The 22,130-nt window shown below is 36.6% G+C and overlaps 1 protein-coding gene across 1 annotated transcript in view; it reads right to left on the bottom strand.

Moving 5' to 3' along the window:
- Positions 1-22,130, bottom strand: part of snx25 (sorting nexin 25) — a 69,469-nt gene extending 47,339 nt beyond the window's left edge. Inside the window, exons 1-3 of the mRNA XM_077223735.1 lie at positions 21,245-22,130; positions 20,291-20,375; positions 2,963-3,179 (exon numbers count right to left, since the gene is read on the bottom strand). Of these exons, the coding sequence (XP_077079850.1) occupies positions 2,963-3,179; positions 20,291-20,375; positions 21,245-21,538 (596 nt within the window). The 5' untranslated portion in view covers positions 21,539-22,130. The remainder of the gene's footprint in view (positions 1-2,962; positions 3,180-20,290; positions 20,376-21,244) is intronic.

Genomic DNA, 22,130 nt, shown 5'->3' with positions numbered 1-22,130 from the left:
CTGGGAAAAATTTAAATAGCAAAAAAAGAGAAGTTATTATTTTGTTTATTTAATTTAATTTTTCATTCTAAATAAATTTCATTTTAATTGTATATTATACGTTTTATTTCATTTTAATTTTATGCAATTTTTTTTCTTCTTTGGCAATGTGCAAAACAATCACGCCAATAAAGCACTCTAAAAAAAATAAACTGCAAGAGAAAGAAAATAATATCTTGTTTAATTTATTTAGTGATGCAATATTCAATGCAATCACACCATTAAAGCATTTAAAATGTAGAAAAATAAAGATCACATCAGAAGGTGAAATCATATATGAAGAGGGAAATATTACAAAAATAGACAGACAAATGAGAGGAAGAAAAAGAGAAGCAACAGAAGACGTCTGTCCACTCAGCTAATGAGCTGTGCAGATCGATCGCTGACACACACACACACACACACACACACACACACACACACACACACACACACGAAGGCGGGCAGATATGCTCATTACTGCATCCACATCCATCAAACACACACAATCTTACAAACACAATCTTACACACACACACGGCGGGGAGATATGCTCAATACTGCATCCACATCAATCATACACACACACACACACTCTTACACACACCAACACACAGACAGACACGCACACCCATTCAAACACACACGACAGGCAAATATGCTCATTATTACTATATCCACATCCATCACACACACACACACACACACACACACACACACACACTGAGAGAGAAAGAGTGTGTAAGAATGTGTGTAATGGAATAATGCAGACAAGTGTGTAAGTGTGTGATGTTTTGTGTAAAACAAAGGGTCACATTACAGGCTCAAAAGTAAAAGATTTGAAATTCCTGAGTGTGTGTGTGTGTGTGTGTGTGTGTGTGTGTGTGTGTGTGTGTGTGTGTGTGTGTGTGTGTGTGTGTGTGTGTGTGTGTGTGTGTGTGTGTGTGTGTGTGTGTGTGTGTGTGTGTGTGTGTGTGTGTGTGTGTGTGTGTGCGTTTATAAATTAATAATTTGGCTTCCTTTCCACCAACGATCCAGAAATCAGTGAATCCAATCAATCTATTAGATTTCAACAAACACAAAGGATTTTCATTCTTATTTCCCACTGATAATTGTTTTTAATAACTCGCTGTTATTAAAGTAAAGAAGAAAGAAAAAGGCTTTTGCTCGGTCAATCCAGATAACAGCGTTAACAGAGTTTGAATGTGTGTGAAAGAGTCTCTTCTGCTCACCAAAGCTGCATTTATTTGATTACAAATACAGTAAAAACAGTGAAATATTATTATAATGTAAATCATCTGTTTTCTATGTGAATATAGTAAAGTGTAATTTATTCCTGTGATCAAAGCTGAATTTTCAGCATCATTACTCCAGTCTTCAGTGTCACATGATCCTTCAGAAATCACTATAATATGATGATTTGATGCTCAAGAAACATTTATGATTATTAGCAGTGATGAAAACAGTTATAAATGTCTTTACTGTCACTTTTAATCAATTTAACGCTGAATAAAGTATTTATTTCTCTCACAAAAAAAGGGCGAAAAGAAAATCTCACCGACCCAACCTTTTAAAACTGGTAATTTTTGCACATAATGCATCAGAGAATGTGCTTTATTTAGGGATTTTCTGGACTATTCTTCAGGTTTTAAATATTGAGTGAACGTGACATCCATGCCTTACACAGATTTAAACATCTCTCGATATTATTCATGAGGCATTTAATCGCTGCAGAGATGATGAATCTCTAGACGTGCGACTCGGTCCATAAACTCAGACATAAACTCATAAAACTTATTTTAGTGGCGTCTGTGTCGAGAAACACTGAGCTTTCTTTAATGTGCAGCGAGAATGAAGTAAATAAAGGACCGTCAGTACAGAAAATGATTTCTTTTTTAATTTTCATGAACCAATATGGACAGTTAAATCTCAAGATTTGATCTTTTAGTCTGTGCTTTTTTCAGTTGAATGAAACTTAACATTATTTTTAGCGCCTGGCATCCAATAATCGCAATAATTATTGTGCTTTTGATATGAAACAGAGTCTCAGCTTTCAAATCCGGTCAGTTTTATCCATAAACTCAAGCAATAAGTGTGAACTGATCATCTCGTCCTCTTTACCACTATAAATAAATAAACATAAATGAACATCTGAAGGAATGTTTTAAAGATACAGAATAACTTCAATCATAAATCAATCATGTCTCATGTAATCCATCAATCAGCGATTCAACCGCAGAAAGATGCCAATAAAACAATAACGTCTTATTTTTTTCACAGAAAAGCCTTTTTCAATGACCATAAACTCGATAGTTAGCTGGAAAAATAACTCTAGAGAAGAGCATTTTGATAAAATTATGCACTATATTACATATTCATGTTACTTTAACTTCACCTGTCCTTCAATATTTAATATATGTTTGAGTAAATCCGTCATGAACACAAGATATTTGAACCACCGTTTAAATGTTTATATTTCAAAAAATTAACTGAAGTAGTAAAATAATGATGTTATTAAAAGTTAGTACTGTAAAAACTGCCTAATGCGCAATTTAAATGTATACAGATCAGTTGTTATTATAATTTTTACCTTTAATGTTACAATAATGTACGAGTTCCCTGTATAGTAGATTTTTTTCCTTCATAAAAACTATTAAATATATATATATATATGTGACACTTTTTGCCATCGAGATTAACACATGGGGAAAAGTGTAACCTAAATTCAGCCTATTTAGATGCAATTTGGAATTGAATTGCAAGTTTGTAAATCGAATAGTGAAATTTGAGTAAATTCCCTGCCCTAATGTTTAGTCCTTTAGATTTGCAATGGATAATCATGCATGCTGAAAACAAACCGGTCAACAGAATCTGCCGTTTCACCTTCCTCGAATGATAATGTACATCATTTTGCAAACAATGTTGTGTCTGTTGTGCGTCTCACCGTGTGTTAGCAGCTTTGAGGTCGCAGAAGTGTGTGTGGAGGGTCTTGACCGTGTCGTTACACACCAGGTTGACCACGTCCACCTCGGAGAGACGCATCCGCAGCTGTTTGGTCATTTCCCAGAAGTCCTCCGACAACATCTGGTACAGCTGGCCCTCATCTCGGCTCAACGGGACGTACCACGACAGGATATAGTCCCGATAGCTGTAGTCAAACACTGCGAAGAAAGAGAGAGTTGTTACTGGTTTAAATAGCTTCTTATTTTTTTTTTACTGATTTTCACAACCATATTCAAAATCATAACGCTTTTTCAGACAAAACGCTCATCATTGTGCAAATTGCCATCATCCAAAAATATTTTAATAGACTAAAATTGTATGCAATTTCAGTCAGAATGAATGGACTATAATTAATTATTTTTTTGATTTTTTTAATGTAATATATATACATGCATGAATAATATTTTAATATTTTGTAAAAATATAATGCATATATATATATACACATATACATGCATTATATTTTTTACAATATTTTAAAATATATATTTTTACATTTTTTAAAAATATTATATATGTGTATATATATATATTACTTTATATATATATATATATATACACACACACATTTATATATATATATATATATATATATATATACACACTTAATATTTTTACAAAATTACAAAATATTATACTTTTTATATAAAATTATATGCTCGACATTTAATGTGGGCGGGGCTTGATTTTGTCTGTGTTGAATTGATTGGATGGTTGTGGTTTGCTATTGGCTGATCTCATGTGAGTGACAGGTTGCCCCGCCCACATCATCAGAGAAGAGAAGAGATGCTGCGAGAGGAACTTATTCTGATTCAAGATTATTACAACAATAATGATGTGCACGGATAAATCATTTATACCGTAATAAACACTGCAATATTCCATCGGGGGAAAACATTTGCATTGTAAAATTTGCATTAATGATGACTTACATAAAAACACACAAGCCACTTCTCAAACACTTCGAGACGCCATACACACACACACACACACACACACACACACACAACGGCAGATGGTATGAGTGTGATGCCACTACCAGAGGATTACCAACGACTGCAGACTACAGTCCTCTTATGACACTCAAATCCTGCGCCCAACACACACACACACACACACACACACACACACACGGATCGAGAGTGACAGTGACACCCATTGTGCAGAAGAAGTTTCTGAACGCTTGGTTTGCAGGCATTTTTCCTCCCGGCTGAGGAGCACTATTTATAGTCACAGTGACCTCATAAAATGTGCTGACTTTCCCCAGCTGAGCAACAGGAAGTGATGCGTAACCCGTTTCCATGCCGTTTCCTTCAGGCATCTTCCTCTTGTCAAGTGACACGGCAGAAAATACACAAGTCTGAGAACTTGAGTAATTCTGTCACACTGTCGACTGCAAGAAAGACTATTTATAGTAAATTAAACAATAATAATATTTTTTTTTTAAAAATTAATACAATACTAAATAAAACAATAAAAATATAATAAGAAATATACAATAAAATAAAGAAATATAACAGATAAAAATAAAGTAAAGATTAAAAATGAAGAAATCTTGCTGCAGAGATGCTAGGTTGTTCGTAAAAATGTATTATGAATCAGATTACACAGGTATGGTAATAGCGAATATTTCTTCAATAAACTAAGATTTCAGATTGAAGGACTAACTAAGCAACAAAAGCCTGAACAAAAAAACAGAGGAAAATGTACCAAAATTGAAGTCGATATTCACTGATTATATTCCTCCAGTGACCAAACATCACGAATGGGTCACTGAACTCAACAACCAGATCAGTCCGATTGTGAATCATTAAGAACTGCATTGTGAACTGAATCAACCGATTCACTTAAAAAGCTCAGACTCAATTTGATTCGAATTTCGAACAATGATTCATTCTTTGTAATTGAATGGAAAAGTGCAACAAGATAACATAATAGAACTTTAGCTTTTCCTTTTGTGTTCTGCAGAACTTTGTTATATAATTCTAGAATGTCACGAGGGAGCGAGGAACATGCTTAAAAGTGTAGTAGTTCATACAAAAATGAAAATTTTAATCAGAGCAATGGTTCAAGTGATTCTTGCTTTGGCAAACATCACTAATGAGGATGAAATTAAATCTAATTTACTCAATTCATAAATCTGACACCCAGCTGTGCTCAGATACAGGAGGGAGTGTCAGACTCTTCAGTTCTCTGAGTCAGAATGAAAGATCAGAAACAGCTTGAGTTTCATTCATTCTGTTTAACAAGACCTGTGATTCATGAGAGTCACTGAAACCTGCTACAGACTCGATGCAGTTTTATACACTCATCCTGTCAGAGCGAATGAGACAGGCACAGATTACTCAGGTGCTTTTTTGACTTGGACTAGTATGCAGTCACCAAGCAACCACCCGAAAACGCCTAGCAACGCCCTAGCAACCACCTAGAACACCCTAGCAACCACCTAGAACACCCTAGCAACTGCACAGCAACACATTTAAAACCTCTGAGAACTTGAGGGTGGGCTCTTTTGACTTGGACTACTATGCAGTCACCTAGCAACCACCCAAAAACGCCTAGCAACGTCCTAGCAACCACCTAGAACACTCTAGCAAATGCACAGCAACACTTTTAAAACCTATGAGAACTTAAGGGTGGGCTCTTTTGACTTGGACTAGAATTAAATTACCTAGCAACTACTCTGAACAGCCTAAAATCCTTAGAAACTGCCTAGCAACACCCTAGCCAGCCACTACACAGAAACACTTTTAAAACCTCTGAGAACTTAAGGGTGGGCTCTTTCGACTTGGACTAGTATTCAATCACCTAGCAACCAGTCTGATCAACCTAAAATCCTTAGAAACTGCCTAGCAACACCCTAGCAACTAGGGGTGTGCCATATCATACCGTCCACGATAATACCGGTATACATTTTTACATGATAAAAAAAGTGTCATATCGCGATATCAATGATATAGCGACGCGATGACGTATGGCGCATTTACGTTCCCTAGCACGCACAACAACACCTGTCTGAGCGCGAGAGCAGCCTGTCAGCCTCCGATGACAATTTAGCAATTTCACAAACAGCTTGAGTGTTCAGCGGGGCTGCCGACGCGCGTCGCGTGCGTTTAGGAGTCGGGACATGACTGAATGGTCTCTTGCACAATCGGGCCATCAGTGCATCGTAACTAAAGTTTATAATTTTCAAGTCTTCTTAATTCTTATCAGTTTAAACATTCAAGCGGTTTAAAACTATCCAGTAAGCTACTCGCGCACTCTCTGAGAGAGTTGCACTGCGTGCATACATAGAGTACAGCTCGCGAGAAACTAAAGTTATTTTTCGCGGATTATATCGCTTTAATGGGGGGAAAACGCAAAATTGTGTAATACTTCCGGTCTTGGTAAGTATACTCATAAACACAGTCGGTTATGTATAAAACGCATGTGACAGTGTGACAGACAGTATAATGAAAACAGCAATGGATCCGTGCACTAGCTGTAAAAGTGACAGCAGCCATAGGCTATGCGTCTGTCATTAATGTTGTCGTCAAAACAACAAAAGATAGCTTTAATTGTAATGAATGAGAATTATTAGCCTATGTATTTAATTTAATCAGGAAACAGAACTAAAAGATTATGTGCTATTTTACATTTGATTACTTTATTATGTTTCTGTAGTATTTCTGAATACTGGTGTTAGACCTACACACATTTAATTCAAAGATTGAAATCAAGCTTCCTTGTGTTGTGTAAACTCTTAACAACAAAATTACCACATTGTAAAAACGCAATGATTGAGCAAACATTTAGGCGAGATAAACATAATAAGAAAATTTTCAACAACAAAAAAATTTCTATATCGTCATAAATATCATTATCGCAAATATTCTTGAAATATCATAATAGAATTTTGAGGCTATATCGCCCACCCCTACTAGCAACCACAGAGAACTCCCTAGCGACTACACAGCAACACATTTAAAACCTCTGAGAACTTAAGGGTGGGCTCTTTTGACTTGGACTAGTATTAAATTACCTAGCAACCACTCTGAACAGCCTAAAATCCGTAGAAACTGCCTAACAACCACCCTAGCAACCACAGAGAACACCCTAGCGACTGCACATCAACACACTTAAAACCTCTGAGAACTTAAATGTGGGCTCTTTTGACTTGGACTAGTATTAAATTACCTAGCAACCACTCTGAACAGCCTAAAATTCTTAGAAACTGCCTAGCAACACCCTAGCAACCACAGAGAACACCCTAGCAACTGCACATCAACACACTTAAAACCTCTGAGAACTTAAATTGTGGGCTCTTTTGACTTGGACTAGTATTAAATTACCTAGCAACCACTCTGAACAGCCTAAAATCCGTAGAAACTGCCTAACAACCACCCTAGCAACCACAGAGAACACCCTAGCGACTGCACATCAACACACTTAAAACCTCTGAGAACTTAAATGTGGGCTCTTTTGACTTGGACTAGTATTAAATTACCTAGCAACCACTCTGAACAGCCTAAAATTCTTAGAAACTGCCTAGCAACACCCTAGCAACCACAGAGAACACCCTAGCGACTGCACATCAACACACTTAAAACCTCTGAGAACTTAAATGTGGGCTCTTTTGACTTGGACTAGTATTAAATTACCTAGCAACCACTCTGAACAGCCTAAAATTCTTAGAAACTGCCTAGCAACACCCTAGCAACCACAGAGAACACCCTAGCGACTGCACATCAACACACTTAAAACCTCTGAGAACTTAAATGTGGGCTCTTTTGACTTGGACTAGTATTAAATTACCTAGCAACCACTCTGAACAGCCTAAAATTCTTAGAAACTGCCTAGCAACACCCTAGCAACCACAGAGAACACCCTAGCGACTGCACATCAACACACTTAAAACCTCTGAGAACTTAAATTGTGGGCTCTTTTGACTTGGACTAGTATTAAATTACCTAGCAACCACTCTGAACAGCCTACAGCCAAACAGCCAAAAAAAACCAAGTTATTCCAGTCTTAATGCAACATATCGCATACTAGGGTAATTTTCATTAACTTAAACTATTTTTAAAAATGTGTAAATTAAAATAAATCTGAAATCAAATAAAAAATAAATATTAGTTGAAAAACTTAAACTAAACTAAAATCACAAATGTTGCCTCGACAATAAACTGAAAGTGTGTTTCGAAGCTCTAAAATGATTAACTGGAAATAAATAAAAACTAAAATGAACTAAAACTGAAACTGAAACAAAAATAAAATAAACAAATAGCAATATTTAAAAATAATAATAATGATAAAAAAATTGATGGAAAAAAATGTTCAAAATATCAATACAATTATAATATAATTTCATTAAAAATTTCACTGCCAAAGACCTTTAATTAAATGAGTTATAAATCTTCTTCTGGTCATCCAATGTAAATGTCCCATAAATCTCAACCGCTGACCTTTAAACATTTAAACTCAATAATAATGTCTATCATAAGACTGCTATTGTGGTTTCGCTGATCATGGACTAAACAACCATGAACTAAATCTCAATAAATAAATAAATAAATGAGACTGTTGAGTCATTCAGGTTGTTCACAGGAAGCACAGCTTTGCTATAAATACAACATGAGAGAAACAGTGTCTTTAATTATTTAAAGCTCGAATCAATGTGGTCCAGAAAACAACAAACTACTACAGACATAAAGCGTCCATTTTCATTCTCTTTCTAGTTTCTCTTTTGGTCTGTTTATCAGATTCTGACGGCACATATGAGTCAAACTGGATGCCAAACACACTGTTTGTTTACGCCGCGTGACGTTAATGCTGCTGAGATTTTGTCATCTGTGCGTAAAAATAAAAAAGCATCCAGCAGGGCGTCTGATAACAACCAGCGTTTGCACTGCAGATGTATTCATTATCACATCATCACCAAACATGCTGGAGAGTCTGATTCACATGCAACAGAGAATCGCATGCTACTCTTTATATTACTGCAGTGTATATTATGTATAGACTATAGTATGTAAAGTATTCTGAATGCATGGAATCTGTATTGACATAATACAGTACGTTCGGCACTATATAATAGAGCTACGGTTTCCCACAATGCAATGCTCCCAACTTCTCGTTTCTATTTGTGTGTCAAATGAAGCTGTTGGAAATATTATTATTATTATTTATGACACCTGATCTTGGGTCAGTAATGTGGTTAAAGGTGCAATGTGTAAAAAATTTGAGTATCTATTAACAGAAATGCAATATGACATCCAAAACTATGTTGTCAGTGGTGTATAAAGAACTTACTTAATAAACCGTAATGTTTTTATTACCTTAGAATGAGGCATTTATATCTACATAACCGCGGGAATCCCCTTCTATGAAGGTCGACATATTGTGACGTCATGTTTCTACCGTAGCCGACAGCGAACAAACAGCGTTACAGAGCGCGTTCCGTCACTACCTTGAAAGAGAAGCCGCAGAAAGCTAGAAGCTAGCCATAAACACCGTGAGTAGTGAGTTTTCCCTTGTCAGTGGTGTAAATATGTAGTTGGATTGTTTCATGTAACTTAGTTCTTCTCCCTCGCTGTGTTATGGCTTTGCTATGTGGGGATAAATGTGCTGCACGTTCGTGAGACAGCTGATTAGCACTCTTGTCATTGAGCGTAAAACAGTAACGTTACAGGAATCACCAACCCGTCGATCTTGGAAGCATTTTAAGTCGATTGCGAAGAGTTTTCAAAATCAGAGAAAAAAAGCCTATTGTGTGTATTAAATGGTGTCTAGGGGATGCGAGGCGCGCGCGCTGTTACAATCACGTTATTTTTGCCGCGCGCACCTTTGGGCTCATGCCGACGCGTCCAGTATAAACAAGGCTTTACGCTTTAACCAGCTCAGCCACAGTAACAGCTCATATTGAGCCAGCTAAACTTTTACTTTCCTGTTAGAAACAATATGTATAGTTGCATAGTTTCATGTGGTTCTTCTCCCTCGCTGTATTATGGGTTTGCTATGTGGGGGGAAATGTGCTGGTTACGTTTGTGAGACAATCAGCTGATTACTATTATTATATTATATATTAAGACCCTTGATCCTCACCTGACTATGGCTTTGTAAACTTTATCCATGGTGTGGTTTATAATGGACTGTGGTACAGAAGCAGTGACAATGTTACACACTCTTGGCTTACTCTGGCTATTCTTCTTTTGTCTCAGACAACGATATGTTTGTCCCATGTTAGCCACCGTAGCTTCTTCAAAAGGGAGGGGTGAGCGGTGGGCTGAGCCCTCAGTGTAACTCGCATCTGAACCGCTAGATGTCGCTAAAAATCACACACTGCACCTTTAAGCAGCTAATTAGTAAATCAGAGAAACGTGATCAGAGGATGATATTAAAGGTCCCGTTGTTCGCGATTCCATTGTTCAAACTTTAGTTAGTGTGTAATGTTGCTGTTAGAGCATAAATAATACCTGCAACATTATAAAGCTCAAAGTTCAATGCCTAGCGAGATATTTTATTTAACAGAAGTCCCCTCTCAAAGCCTACAACGAACGCTCGGTTTGGACTACATCCCTCTACCTCCTTTTTTAATGACGTCATTAGAACAGTTTTTTGACTAATCTCCGCCCACAGGAATACGCAAAAAAGGGGGCGTGGTCTTGTTGAGCTCCCACGGAGAAGAGGAAGAGTATCGTTTGTAGAGTGTGTTTGTCGCCATGTCGTCGAGACGCTGTTATTTTCATGCTGGAGTCAATTCACCTTTGTTTGGCCTTCCCAGGGACGCTGTGCTTAGAGATCAATGGTTACAATTTATGTTTAACTCGGTTCCCGAAAAATATAATCCTCTTTTAAAACTATGTGCAGCACATTTTGCCGAGGACAGCTTCCTCAATCTCAATCTCAATCAGTTTAATGCCGGATTCGCACAAAGATTGTTCTTGAAAGATGGAGCAGTTCCCTCTTTGTCTGTAGAAGGCATTGTTAATGGACCACAACCGGTAAGTTTATTTTATTATTTAAGTTGGTGCGTTTAACCTTTTCTGTAACTAATTACACAAAGTGCAACGCTGTTTAGCTTTGTTAACTAGATGGGAATTGAAACTAATCCAACAAACCTTTTAAATAAGTGTAGTAATTCAATCAGACAACATCGATTGTTGGTGTTTGTAATGATCAGTTTAAATTATGTGTTGATTATATCTAATGTTTACTGTTTAACCACATGGTCGTTTAGCTGCAGCAACGCGAATCATTGTTCTATGTTTATGTAACGTTACTTACTGTAGTAAAGCCATGTTTGTTTACTATTCATTGCGAAGCTATTATGCTACACTAGTCATATGTACGAAATTGTAACTGTAAGAGGCTTGACCTTTCCGGGCAACGTGCGATAAGCTGCTGTCGAATCACAACACAGGAACCGCTGGCACAATCAGAACTCGTTACGTATTTCTGAACGAGGGACTTCATAGAACAGGGAAGTCATCGGCCCGTTTTTTGGACAGTGAAAACAGCGGTATACAGATAAGTAAATTGTGTGAAAAATACTGTTTTTTTACACGCGAAACATGAACACATGTTATATTGCACACTGTAAACACAATCAAAGCTTCAAAAAACATGAAGAACGGGACCTTTAAACTGTGGAACACACATCTACATTGAGTGAAGGTAAACCACTTTGAAACCCGCTAGCAACACCCTAGTAACCACCTAGAACATCCTAGCAAATTCATAGCAACACACTTCAATCCTCTCACAACTTGAGGGTTGGCTCTTTTAACTTGGACTAGTATTTTGTCACCTATAAACCATCCAGAACACCCCAGAATCATTAGAAAGTGCCTAGCAACGCCCTAGCGACCACCTAGAACACACTAGAAACCGCATAGCAAAACATTTAAAACCTCTGAGAACTTGAGAGTGGGCTATTTTAACTTGAAATGGTATGCAGTCACCTAAAACCCACCCAGAGCAATTCAGAATCATTAGAAACCACCAAGCAACACCTTAGAAACCACCTAGAACACCCTAGCAACTGCATGGCAACACATTTAAATTCTCTGAGAACTTGAGAGTGGGCTTTTTGCCTTGGACTATTAATTAGCAGCCACCCAGAACACCATATAAACCTTAGAAACCGCCTAGTAACACCCTAGCAACCACTTAGGACACCCTAGCAACACATTTAAAACCTCTGTAAACTTGAGGGTGGGCTATTTTAACTTGAACTGGTATGCAGTCACCTAAAAACCACCCAGAGCAATTCAGAATCATTAGAAACCACCAAGCAACACCTTAGAACCCACCTAGAACACCCTAGCAACTGCATGGCAACACATTTAAACTCTCTGAGAACTTGAGGGTATGCCCTCTTGACTTGGACTAGTATGCAGTCTCAGTATGCAGTCTCCTAGAAACCACCCAAAACAATCCAGAATTATTAGAAACCGCCAAGCAAGACCTTAGCAACCACATAGAACACCCTAGCAACTGCATAGCAACACATTTAAAACCTCTGAGAACTTGTGGGTTGGGCCCTTTTGACTTGGACTAGTATGCAGTCACCTAGCAACCATCCAGAAATTGTAAAAAGCTACCTAGCAAACATCCTAGCAACCACCTAAAACACCCTAGCAACAGCATTGAATCATTTAAAACCTCTGAGAATTTGAGGGTGGGCTCTTTTGACTTAAAATGGTATGCAGACACCTTGCAACCACCCAGAACACCCTGAAATTGTTAAAAGCTACATAGCAACACCCTAGCAACCACCTAGAACAGCAACACATTTAAAACCTTTGAGAACTTGAGGGGTGGCTCTTTTGGCGTGGTTGATTTTTCAATCACCAAGAACACTCAATCACTAGCCACACTAGCAGTTTGCGAGCAGCAGAACACAGTGTGCGTGTATTGGAGAGAAACACTCTACAGTCAGTATGAAGGACCCTCTGTGACGGAGACCCCGTCGTGTCTGGTGCTCACCAGCGCTGTGCGTCAGCTCTGTGTTGGTAACAGGGGCTCCAGTGTAACAAGCTCTAAGGGGATCAAACCGTGTAAGCAAGCTCATTATAATCATGATCTCATTCGCTCGCACGATTCATTATGAGCCTTTCAGAAACACCCTGAGGCTGAATTCCTCATTCATGTTAACGCTATTAGCTGTCATGTACAAGCAGCGGTTCCTGGTCATGTGATCAGACAGAGGTGCTAAAAACATGGTCTAAGAGAGTGTGACATTTATAAAGTGCTGGGGTGGGACTCTTCTGGTATATCACGATTCGATTCAAAACGATTCTTAAGTTCACGATTCGATTCAAAACGATTCTTAACTTCACGATTCGATTCAAAACGATTCTTAAGTTCACGATTCGATTCAAAACGATTCTTAAGTTCACGATTCGATTCAAAGCGATTCTTAAGTTCACGATTCGATTCAAAGCGATTCTTAAGTTCACGATTCGATTCAAATCGCACTGCTGATTTATCTGCGAAAAACAAAAAGGCACCAAACAGAAAAAAGGAGAAGAAAATAATAATAACTTTGTAAAAATATAAAGAAGGCCCACAGAGGCCATTTATTATGTTTCGGTCTTGTTTCTTGTAATATTGATAAATGTCATCTCAACAAAAACAGAATAAAATAAGAGTATTGTTTACATATAAACTGCTAAAAATGTAATAACTTTCATCCCAATTGTTTCCAAATATATAAAACATTGTATACTATTTAAAACATGCATATGTTTTACTTATAAATATATATATATACATTATTTATATATAAATTAAATAGCGCTGTCAAATCGATTAATTACGATATTATATATCATTCACACATACATATTATACTATATATTTAAAGAGTTTTATGTTGGATGCGATTAATCGATTTGACAGCACTTAAAAGTAAATATAAAAAGAAAATGTGAATTACAATAAACACATGAAACAATTAACTACTAAGTAAAATATAGCAAATTACTGTAATATGAAGCATCGCAGAACAATTAATCAAATGAAGTCTTCCGAACGCAGACAAAAAAGCTTTGTGAAGTATTAGAAAAATCTACAAAAATGCTTATGAATGCATATAAACAACAACCTGAAAAAAAAACGGAAATCATCTACAAAAAAGCTTATGTCTTAACGCTCATACAAAACTTTCCCTGTTTTAATGCTGTGATTATGTAAAAATAGAAAGTATCATTAGCTCAGTATATGAACAATAGAACTGAAAGTTGGAAAAGAATGGGAAGTTCCCACAATTACAGAAAAACAAACGTGTGTGTGTGTGTGTGTGTGTGTGTGTGTGTGTGTGTGTGTGTGTGTGTGTGTGTGTGTGTGTGTGTGTGTTGAGGTAAAAGGCATGTTTGATAGATGCAGTTAGTGGTTTGTGTGTTATAATGTCATTCCACCCACACACTCCAACATAGAGACAGATAATAAGACAAACAGGAAAATGACAGCGACTGTTTCTTCAAGCCTATAGCAAAGCTAAACAGCAACACAAGAGACAGAGAGAGAGATTAGATACACTCTTACACACAAAATAATGGCGACTGGCATCTTAGAGCTTTATTATTTTTAGCACAGACAGTATCTGGACACTTAAGTCGCACTTACAAATATGTGAATGTGTCTGCATTAGAAGTATATTATTAATAACAATAATAATAATAATAATAATTTATGCATTTAAATGTTATTTTTATTTTATATATATATATATATATATATATATATATATACACACACAGTATATATGTTGTTGTTGTTTTTTAGGGCATGAATTTATCAAAATTAATCGCAAATTAATAGCACAACACATTTGGCTGAGAAATTACCTTTAAAAGATAATTTAACGTCATTATTGTGTTAAATGAGAAAATCATCAAATATACATTAAAAAAAGGGGGTTTAGAAAGAAATAATTTATTCGTTTTTGACATGGAATTTATTTCACTTAAACTTTTAGGCTACAATAGCCATCATATTTTTTTTTTATCGTTATATTTGCAGACCAAAACTGTTTGATTACCAACATTCTTCAAAATATATTTTTTTTGTTCCGCAAAAGAAAGAAAGTCATAGAGGTTTGAAACGACATGAGGATGAGTACATGTAAACCAGAATTTTCATATTTAAGCAAACTACACACAAAATAAGAATGTTTTTATATTTTATGAAATAATTCTCTGATTAAGAAACTGCCAGTAGGTGGTGAAAAATCTCTAAATGAGTAAGTCATTGAATCATTCATTCGATATTACAAACTATACAAATATATACAAATTACGTTATTGATGGCTAACTGAACCGGACCTGTCATTTAACAATTGTTAGCTTGGTTGCCGTCACCGGCATTTCTTTTATAAATAACTAGTTAAGTTGTACAAAGTAATTTAACATGGTTAGCAGAAGAGAATTCTTTTAAAAGCCTTTAAAATCGAACTGGCCCCAAACTTCTGAACGGTAGTGTACATCACAACTTTTTGATCTTTTGGAATTTTTGCAGCGCCAAAAGCGGACCTTTTCACTGACGTAATGACTGTGAAGCAATGACGTGCACTTGCTAGCCTGTTCCATTTACGTGTTCTCCGAATGCTAAAGAGAAGCCTCGCCTAGCCTCTGAAGGAAATGACTTAGAAGGATCAATCCTGTCAAGGAAGTATCCTTGACACTGAGAAACAGCTAATGACTGTTTGTGAATCATTGGGTCACCCGATTGATTCGTTCAAACGGCTAATTCATTCTGGAATTAAGTAAATGACTCTCTTTATGAATCATTTGTTCGTTCGTTTGATTTGTTCAAATGGTGTATTCATTCAGGAATGAAGTAAATGACTCTCTTTAAGAATCATTTGTTCGTTCGTTTGATTTGTTCAAATGGTGTATTCAGGAATGAAATAAATAACTCTCTTTAAGAATCGTTTGTTCGTTCGTTTGATTTGTTCAAATGGTGTATTCATTCAAGAATGAAGTAAATGACTCTCTTTAAGAATCATTTGTTCGTCCGATTGATTTGTTCAAATGGTGTATTCATTCAGGAATGAAGTAAATGACTCTCTTTAAGAATCATTCGTTCGTCCGATTGATTTGTTCAAATGGCGTATTCATTCAGGAATGAAGTAAATTACTCTTATTTGTGAATCATTGGGTCACCCGATTGATTCGTTCAAACGGCTGATTCATTCAGGAATGAAGTAAATTACTCTCTTTAAGAATCATTCGTTCGTCCGATTGATTTGTTCAAATGACGTATTCATTCAGGAATGAAGTAAATAACTCTCTTTAAGAATCATTTGTTCGTTCGTTTGATTTGTTCAAATGGTGTATTCATTCAAGAATGAAGTAAATGACTCTCTTTTAGAATCATTTGTTCGTCCGATTGATTTGTTCAAATGGCGTATTCATTCGGGAATGAAGTAAATGACTCTATTTAAGAATCATTCGTTCGTCCGATTGATTTGTTCAAATGGTGTATTCATTCAGGAATGAAGTAAATGACTCTCTTTAAGAATCATTTGTTCGTCCGATTGATTTGTTCAAATGGCGTATTCATTCAAGAATGAAGTAAATGACTCTATTTGTGAATCATTGGGTCACCCGATTGATTCGTTCAAACGGCTGATTCATTCAGGAATGAAGTAAATGACTCTCTTTAAGAATCATTCGTTCGTCCGATTGATTCTCTCAAACCGCGGATTCATTCAGAAGTGAAACACCGCTGTGTGGCTCGAAGACGCACAAAAGTTCAGCTCTGGCTTTATAGGTAATATTATCATTGGCAAAACTGAGCAAAAACAGACAATATTGTGTCTAAAATATAATACAATATTAACTTCTTATTTATTGAACTGTTGTATAAAATCAATATCACATTTACAATCCTGCTATTCAGGACAGAAACAGCACTGGTGTGATATTACTTAACTAAAGGCCAATCATATTACATAAATATGAGACAAAAGGGGCATTTTTGGCCCTGATACCTTGAATTTTAGGGGCATATTATGGCATTCAGAATTGATTTGATATTTTAATATCTAATTCTAATAGAATGACATTCAGACATTTTAAGTCTATAATCGGCTCACTTTTGAGACTGCTGTAGGACTCGAACTGAGATCTGAAACTGATCGGCTCCCGGGCTCTAAAGCTTAGAGATTTAGCAGAGAAATACAGTCTGAGAGCAGGAACACAGAGGTCTTGTGACCGACAGAGGTCAAAGGTGAAAAAAATACCTCTGACGCTGATGTGTGCTGAGCAATATTCACCTCTAAACAATAACACAGACTATTTAAAGGAACAGTTCAACTCAAAATAAAAATGTTTGTCATTTACTCACTCCCATCACAAATCTCACCTTTTTCAGTTTAGGAGATATATCTCAAACTATGAAAGCACGTAGCGACTATATAGTGCTTTCCTTCTGCAGTTATTTAATAGCTTTATGTGAGGAACCGACTGAAATTGTGTTTCACACTAAATATCTTTCCCTTCCTTTCCCACAGGAGATCTCAAATCTCATTTAAACTTCACGTTTAAACTTTATTTGTCATGTTCATTAAAGGTACAATATGTAAGATTTTTGTAATCTAATATCCAAAAATCACTTGCACGCACGGTGTGATATATTTCCTGCAGTTGTGTACTTACAATATCCCAAAAGTTCCCAACGAATTTTAATTTCAGAGAAATTCCCGTTTTACATAATGTCTCGTCCATGTTCACTCGTCGCCTGTCAATGACGTAATATCAGCGTTATCCCTGTTTTCCGCTCGTACTGCAATAGTAACCATGGCGACAGACGTGGACAACTGCGTTACGTCTAGCGGCGCGCCCACGCTGTTGTTGTTTCGTTCAAACATTCTGGATCATGGCAAGCAGACTTTGGGACAAAAGGAGAAATAAAACGAGGATCAATATCAGCGTGGCGTTTTCGAGCTAGCGTCCGCGACTAACTTCGACTCGACAGAGACGCCGCTCTTGCATGAGCTTTATTAGACAGGGGAGCAAATGTACAAAAAATAATCAATGTTATATAGCTCAACATGATGAAATGTTAGAATACGATTAGTATGTTATGCTAATGTTAATCTAGTTTACTGCTAATCTCGTACAGACAAGCTAACACATAGAATAACATAACTTTCAACACTCAAATACAGTTTAGTGTGATAGTGTAGACCGCGCTGCGTTTCCTCACATGCTTCATTCGTTTAATAAAGTGACCTGTGTGAGTAGCAATAGCTATTACCTGTGTGAGTATTAATACAGCACTTGCGTCCTTATTCCTTCATATCCGCGCGACTCGCGTGTGGCGCTGATATCTGTCTCTCATTAGCATACGCGCCGCTTCACACCACGGTCATGCTAAAAACATCAATGTATTCACTCATCCATAAACATTACTAGATCCATCAACATGACGACATGTTCTATAATTCCGCTTATGCGTCATCAACCTACGCCTTTGTTATTGTAAGAGGTTAGCGAGCGACCCTTAGCGGCGAAAAAAAATACACATTGTAGCTTTAAGGGACACAATAACAAATGGTGTTTGATGTCACCAACATCAAACTTGGCGCAACCAAAAAGTAAATACGTAAAATTCAAGATATATATTGAGTATCAATAAAAAAAGGCTGAAGAATATTGAGATTTTTCAGCTCTAGACATGAACATTAACACAAATGATCATTGGACTTGGGAAATAATTACACGGCTGATTATGGGTAATTGCACAAAAAATATTATATAAAAACAAAATAATTAAGTGCATATATTTGATTTATTAATGAAATTTTAACTTAAATGATTTTCAGAATATATGAGCCATGAAAGCCAAATATGATACTCAACAAAAAAAAAAACACAAACGCAAACTATTTTTAATGTTAATATTTATTAGCATATGGGCTTTTATAGTATTTCTTCTTTTTTTGTAGCTTGATTTTACAGTTAATAAATTATCAGCTGAACATTCTTCAAAAAAATATTACCTTTTGTGATCAAAGGTGTTTAAATGATGACAAAGTTGTCATTTTTGTGTAAAGAAAATCCTTTTGCATTCACACGATACTTCGTTTAAATGGCACTTTGTCATTATGGGATGTTAAATTATTCAACCGAATATAGGTCAGAGAAAACCTATATATATACATACACATATATACATATATATATAAAATGAATGGAACAAAAGATGGAACCATTTTTTTATATATAAATATATTTTTTAAATATATATATATATATATATATAAAATGGTTCCATCTTTTGTGCCTTTTAATTTCACACCCATTTCACGCTCATGACGTCCTACAGTTTCACAGCAAACGAGGATTTCATCATCAGCAAAGATAAGCGCTTGTTTTTCAGTCTAGCATCATTGCGACAGACAGGACTGATATCTCCCATGATCCTCTGCCAGACTGACACGCTTTACGGCCTCTTTGCCCTATTAAACTATTAAACTGATCGTCCCTCCAGAGAACGAAGCTACAGATGAGATGCTTATGACAAACACCATATAGAAAGAACCGACTTTTACAGCAATCACCGATTAAACAAGAACTAGTTATGAGTCACTCACACTGATGTCACAAGCCCAGCGTCTCGATGTTCACACTATCCATCCTAAACAGTGTGTGAGATTAGAATAAGTGTGTCCCAAAGCAGAGTATGTTGAAAAGAGTGTATCAGAAGTCTATTCCCGGTGGATTTTCAAAAAGTGTGGATTATAATAGCTAATATTACCCACAATCCACTGCACTTTGGAACTACAAACACAAGTAAAAAGTGTTTAAAAACTACAAACATGGCGGATATGCGCGACTGACGGTGAGAGGTTTAGATACAGCTTTGAGTGACTAATCAAAGTTTAACATGATAGAAATATATTTATTTAATGTTATCCGGTTATATTTCATCTGCAATAAAAATGTGGACTTTTATAAAGATCCGTTTGGCTATTCAATTTTAAATGCATCTTTACATGAGGAGAATCTCCGCAGATCAACGAGCTTCAGCATTTCTCTCCGATTACAGTGGGAAATTAAATTAAGTTAAATGTTACGGATTTAATATTTGATAAGATGATTGACAGGCCAGTTTATTGGGATAAGATGCGACAGAGAGAAACCGTTAAAGATGCAATCGTATGACGTGATAGTGTGTCCCAAAGCTTCTGCTACACAGTCAAAAGTACCGTTAAATACTTTTCCTCAACAAAATGAGTATTTTAGGTGAATTGAGACGCAGCATAAGACTACTCACCTTCTTTAAGGGCTTTGTCCACATTGAGAGAAACGACGACTCTCCTGGTCTGGGCCGAGTCCAGCAGAGGAACACAGAACCGGCCCTGCGGATCCAGAAACACCATCAGTCACTCACGACAAACTCACAAGAGCACGATTATATTAAGTAACAGTTACACGTCCTGCAAGGATCCTGTGTGGGATATACACTGTACAAACCCATTTCAGGGCTATTATTAGAACAACTGTTATTAGGTTGAGATCGACAGCACCATCACAACGAAAAGGATGTGGGTTTTCTGATCGTGTAATATGTACCTTTGGAGATACTTAATCTTTATAGTTCAATATTTGTGTTCTTGTTTTGTTTACTGTGTGAGTGAGTGAACCACAATATATCTGGCAATTCATTTGATTTTATGTATTATTTATTTCTAAATAAAAATGTCATAATTTATTTAAAATTAAATTATTATTTTTTTTAGTTTATTATTTTAATATATGAATATATATATACACACACACAATAGAACTGTGTGTCAGTGTGTGTTTATATATATATATATACACAGACACACACACTAGCGTTACATTTTTTATTATGCTTTTATTCATGCGCTTCATCTATCAATCTATCCATCATCTATCTATCCATTCATTTATCCATCTACCTATTGTTCTATCTATCCATCCATGTATCTATCTATCCATCTATCTATCTATCATCCAATCCATCTATCCATTATTTCATTTATCCATCCATCAATTGGTTCCATCAATCCATCCATCATCTATTTATCTATTCATTCATTTATCCATCTATCCATACATCCATGTATATATCTATCGATCTAGTCACATACATTATTTGAATCAATCACAGTGAAAGTGTGGATTGTTGTTTGTCTGTAGATGTTATTGTAGAGATGTTGTGATGTGACATCATCATCATCATCATCATCATCATCCTTACCATTAACTTATTGAATAGATCCGCGAGCTTCGATGACTGTCTCTTAGTGGTGTCGAATCTGCTGATCTTCAAGGGGCTTTTCCTCACCAGCAGCACGAAACTCCCCAGCAGAAAACACAACAGGGCGAAGGACACGTAAATAAAGAGTTTGAGGAAAAACGAGGTGAGAGTGAGTCCTCCGGAGCCGAGCTGTGAGAGCAGGAGCACCGCAACCGAGATACCGACGACCAGAGACGGGTAGACGAGGACCGCAGACCCGCTGCTGGTGCTGGAGCTTCGGCCATCAGGACGCATGATGCTGCTGATGATGGGAATGATGGGAATGCTGGGAATGACATGTCCTCACGTGCGCACAGCAATAGACAGGTCGCATGCTCGAGTTCACACTCATCACAATATGGGCATTCAATTCACACAAGATGATCCGGAGCCGCTTAACACGAGAAATACACGTGCAACTGTTGCATCTAAACGGTTTAAAATGACAGTATGAGCACCTGAAATTATGATCAGTCAGATCAGATCACCGAGCGGGGTCAGCTTAAAAGGCTGCTTATTCAAATCCACCATAAATGTTCCGATCAAGTGCACACAAAAAGGCCGTCAAAAACAAATATCATCATTTAAATTTATCAAAACATCTCGAGGAGCGTTTAGCTCCGATGACGTGAATACAAACAACGGAGAGGCATCATCGCGCGACGGCTTTAACACTAAAGCCTTAAACGCGAGATAAAGAAGTAAACACTCTCAAATATTATCATTGTATCCACCGCGATTTGTCTAAAATGTGAGACATAAATAACTTATTGTCAATCCATCGCAATCTCAGTCCTGCTTTGATCCCCAGCTGCCTCTCGAGTGGCGAATCTGCGAGATCTACTAT

Source organism: Siphateles boraxobius, unplaced genomic scaffold (genome assembly GCF_051911475.1).
Source record: "Siphateles boraxobius isolate OS27281-9 unplaced genomic scaffold, OSU_SipBor_1 121, whole genome shotgun sequence".
Lineage (NCBI taxonomy): Eukaryota > Metazoa > Chordata > Actinopteri > Cypriniformes > Leuciscidae > Siphateles > Siphateles boraxobius.
The sequence above is the reverse complement of the archived record's forward strand: the minus strand, read 5'-3'. Positions and strand labels throughout refer to the sequence as shown.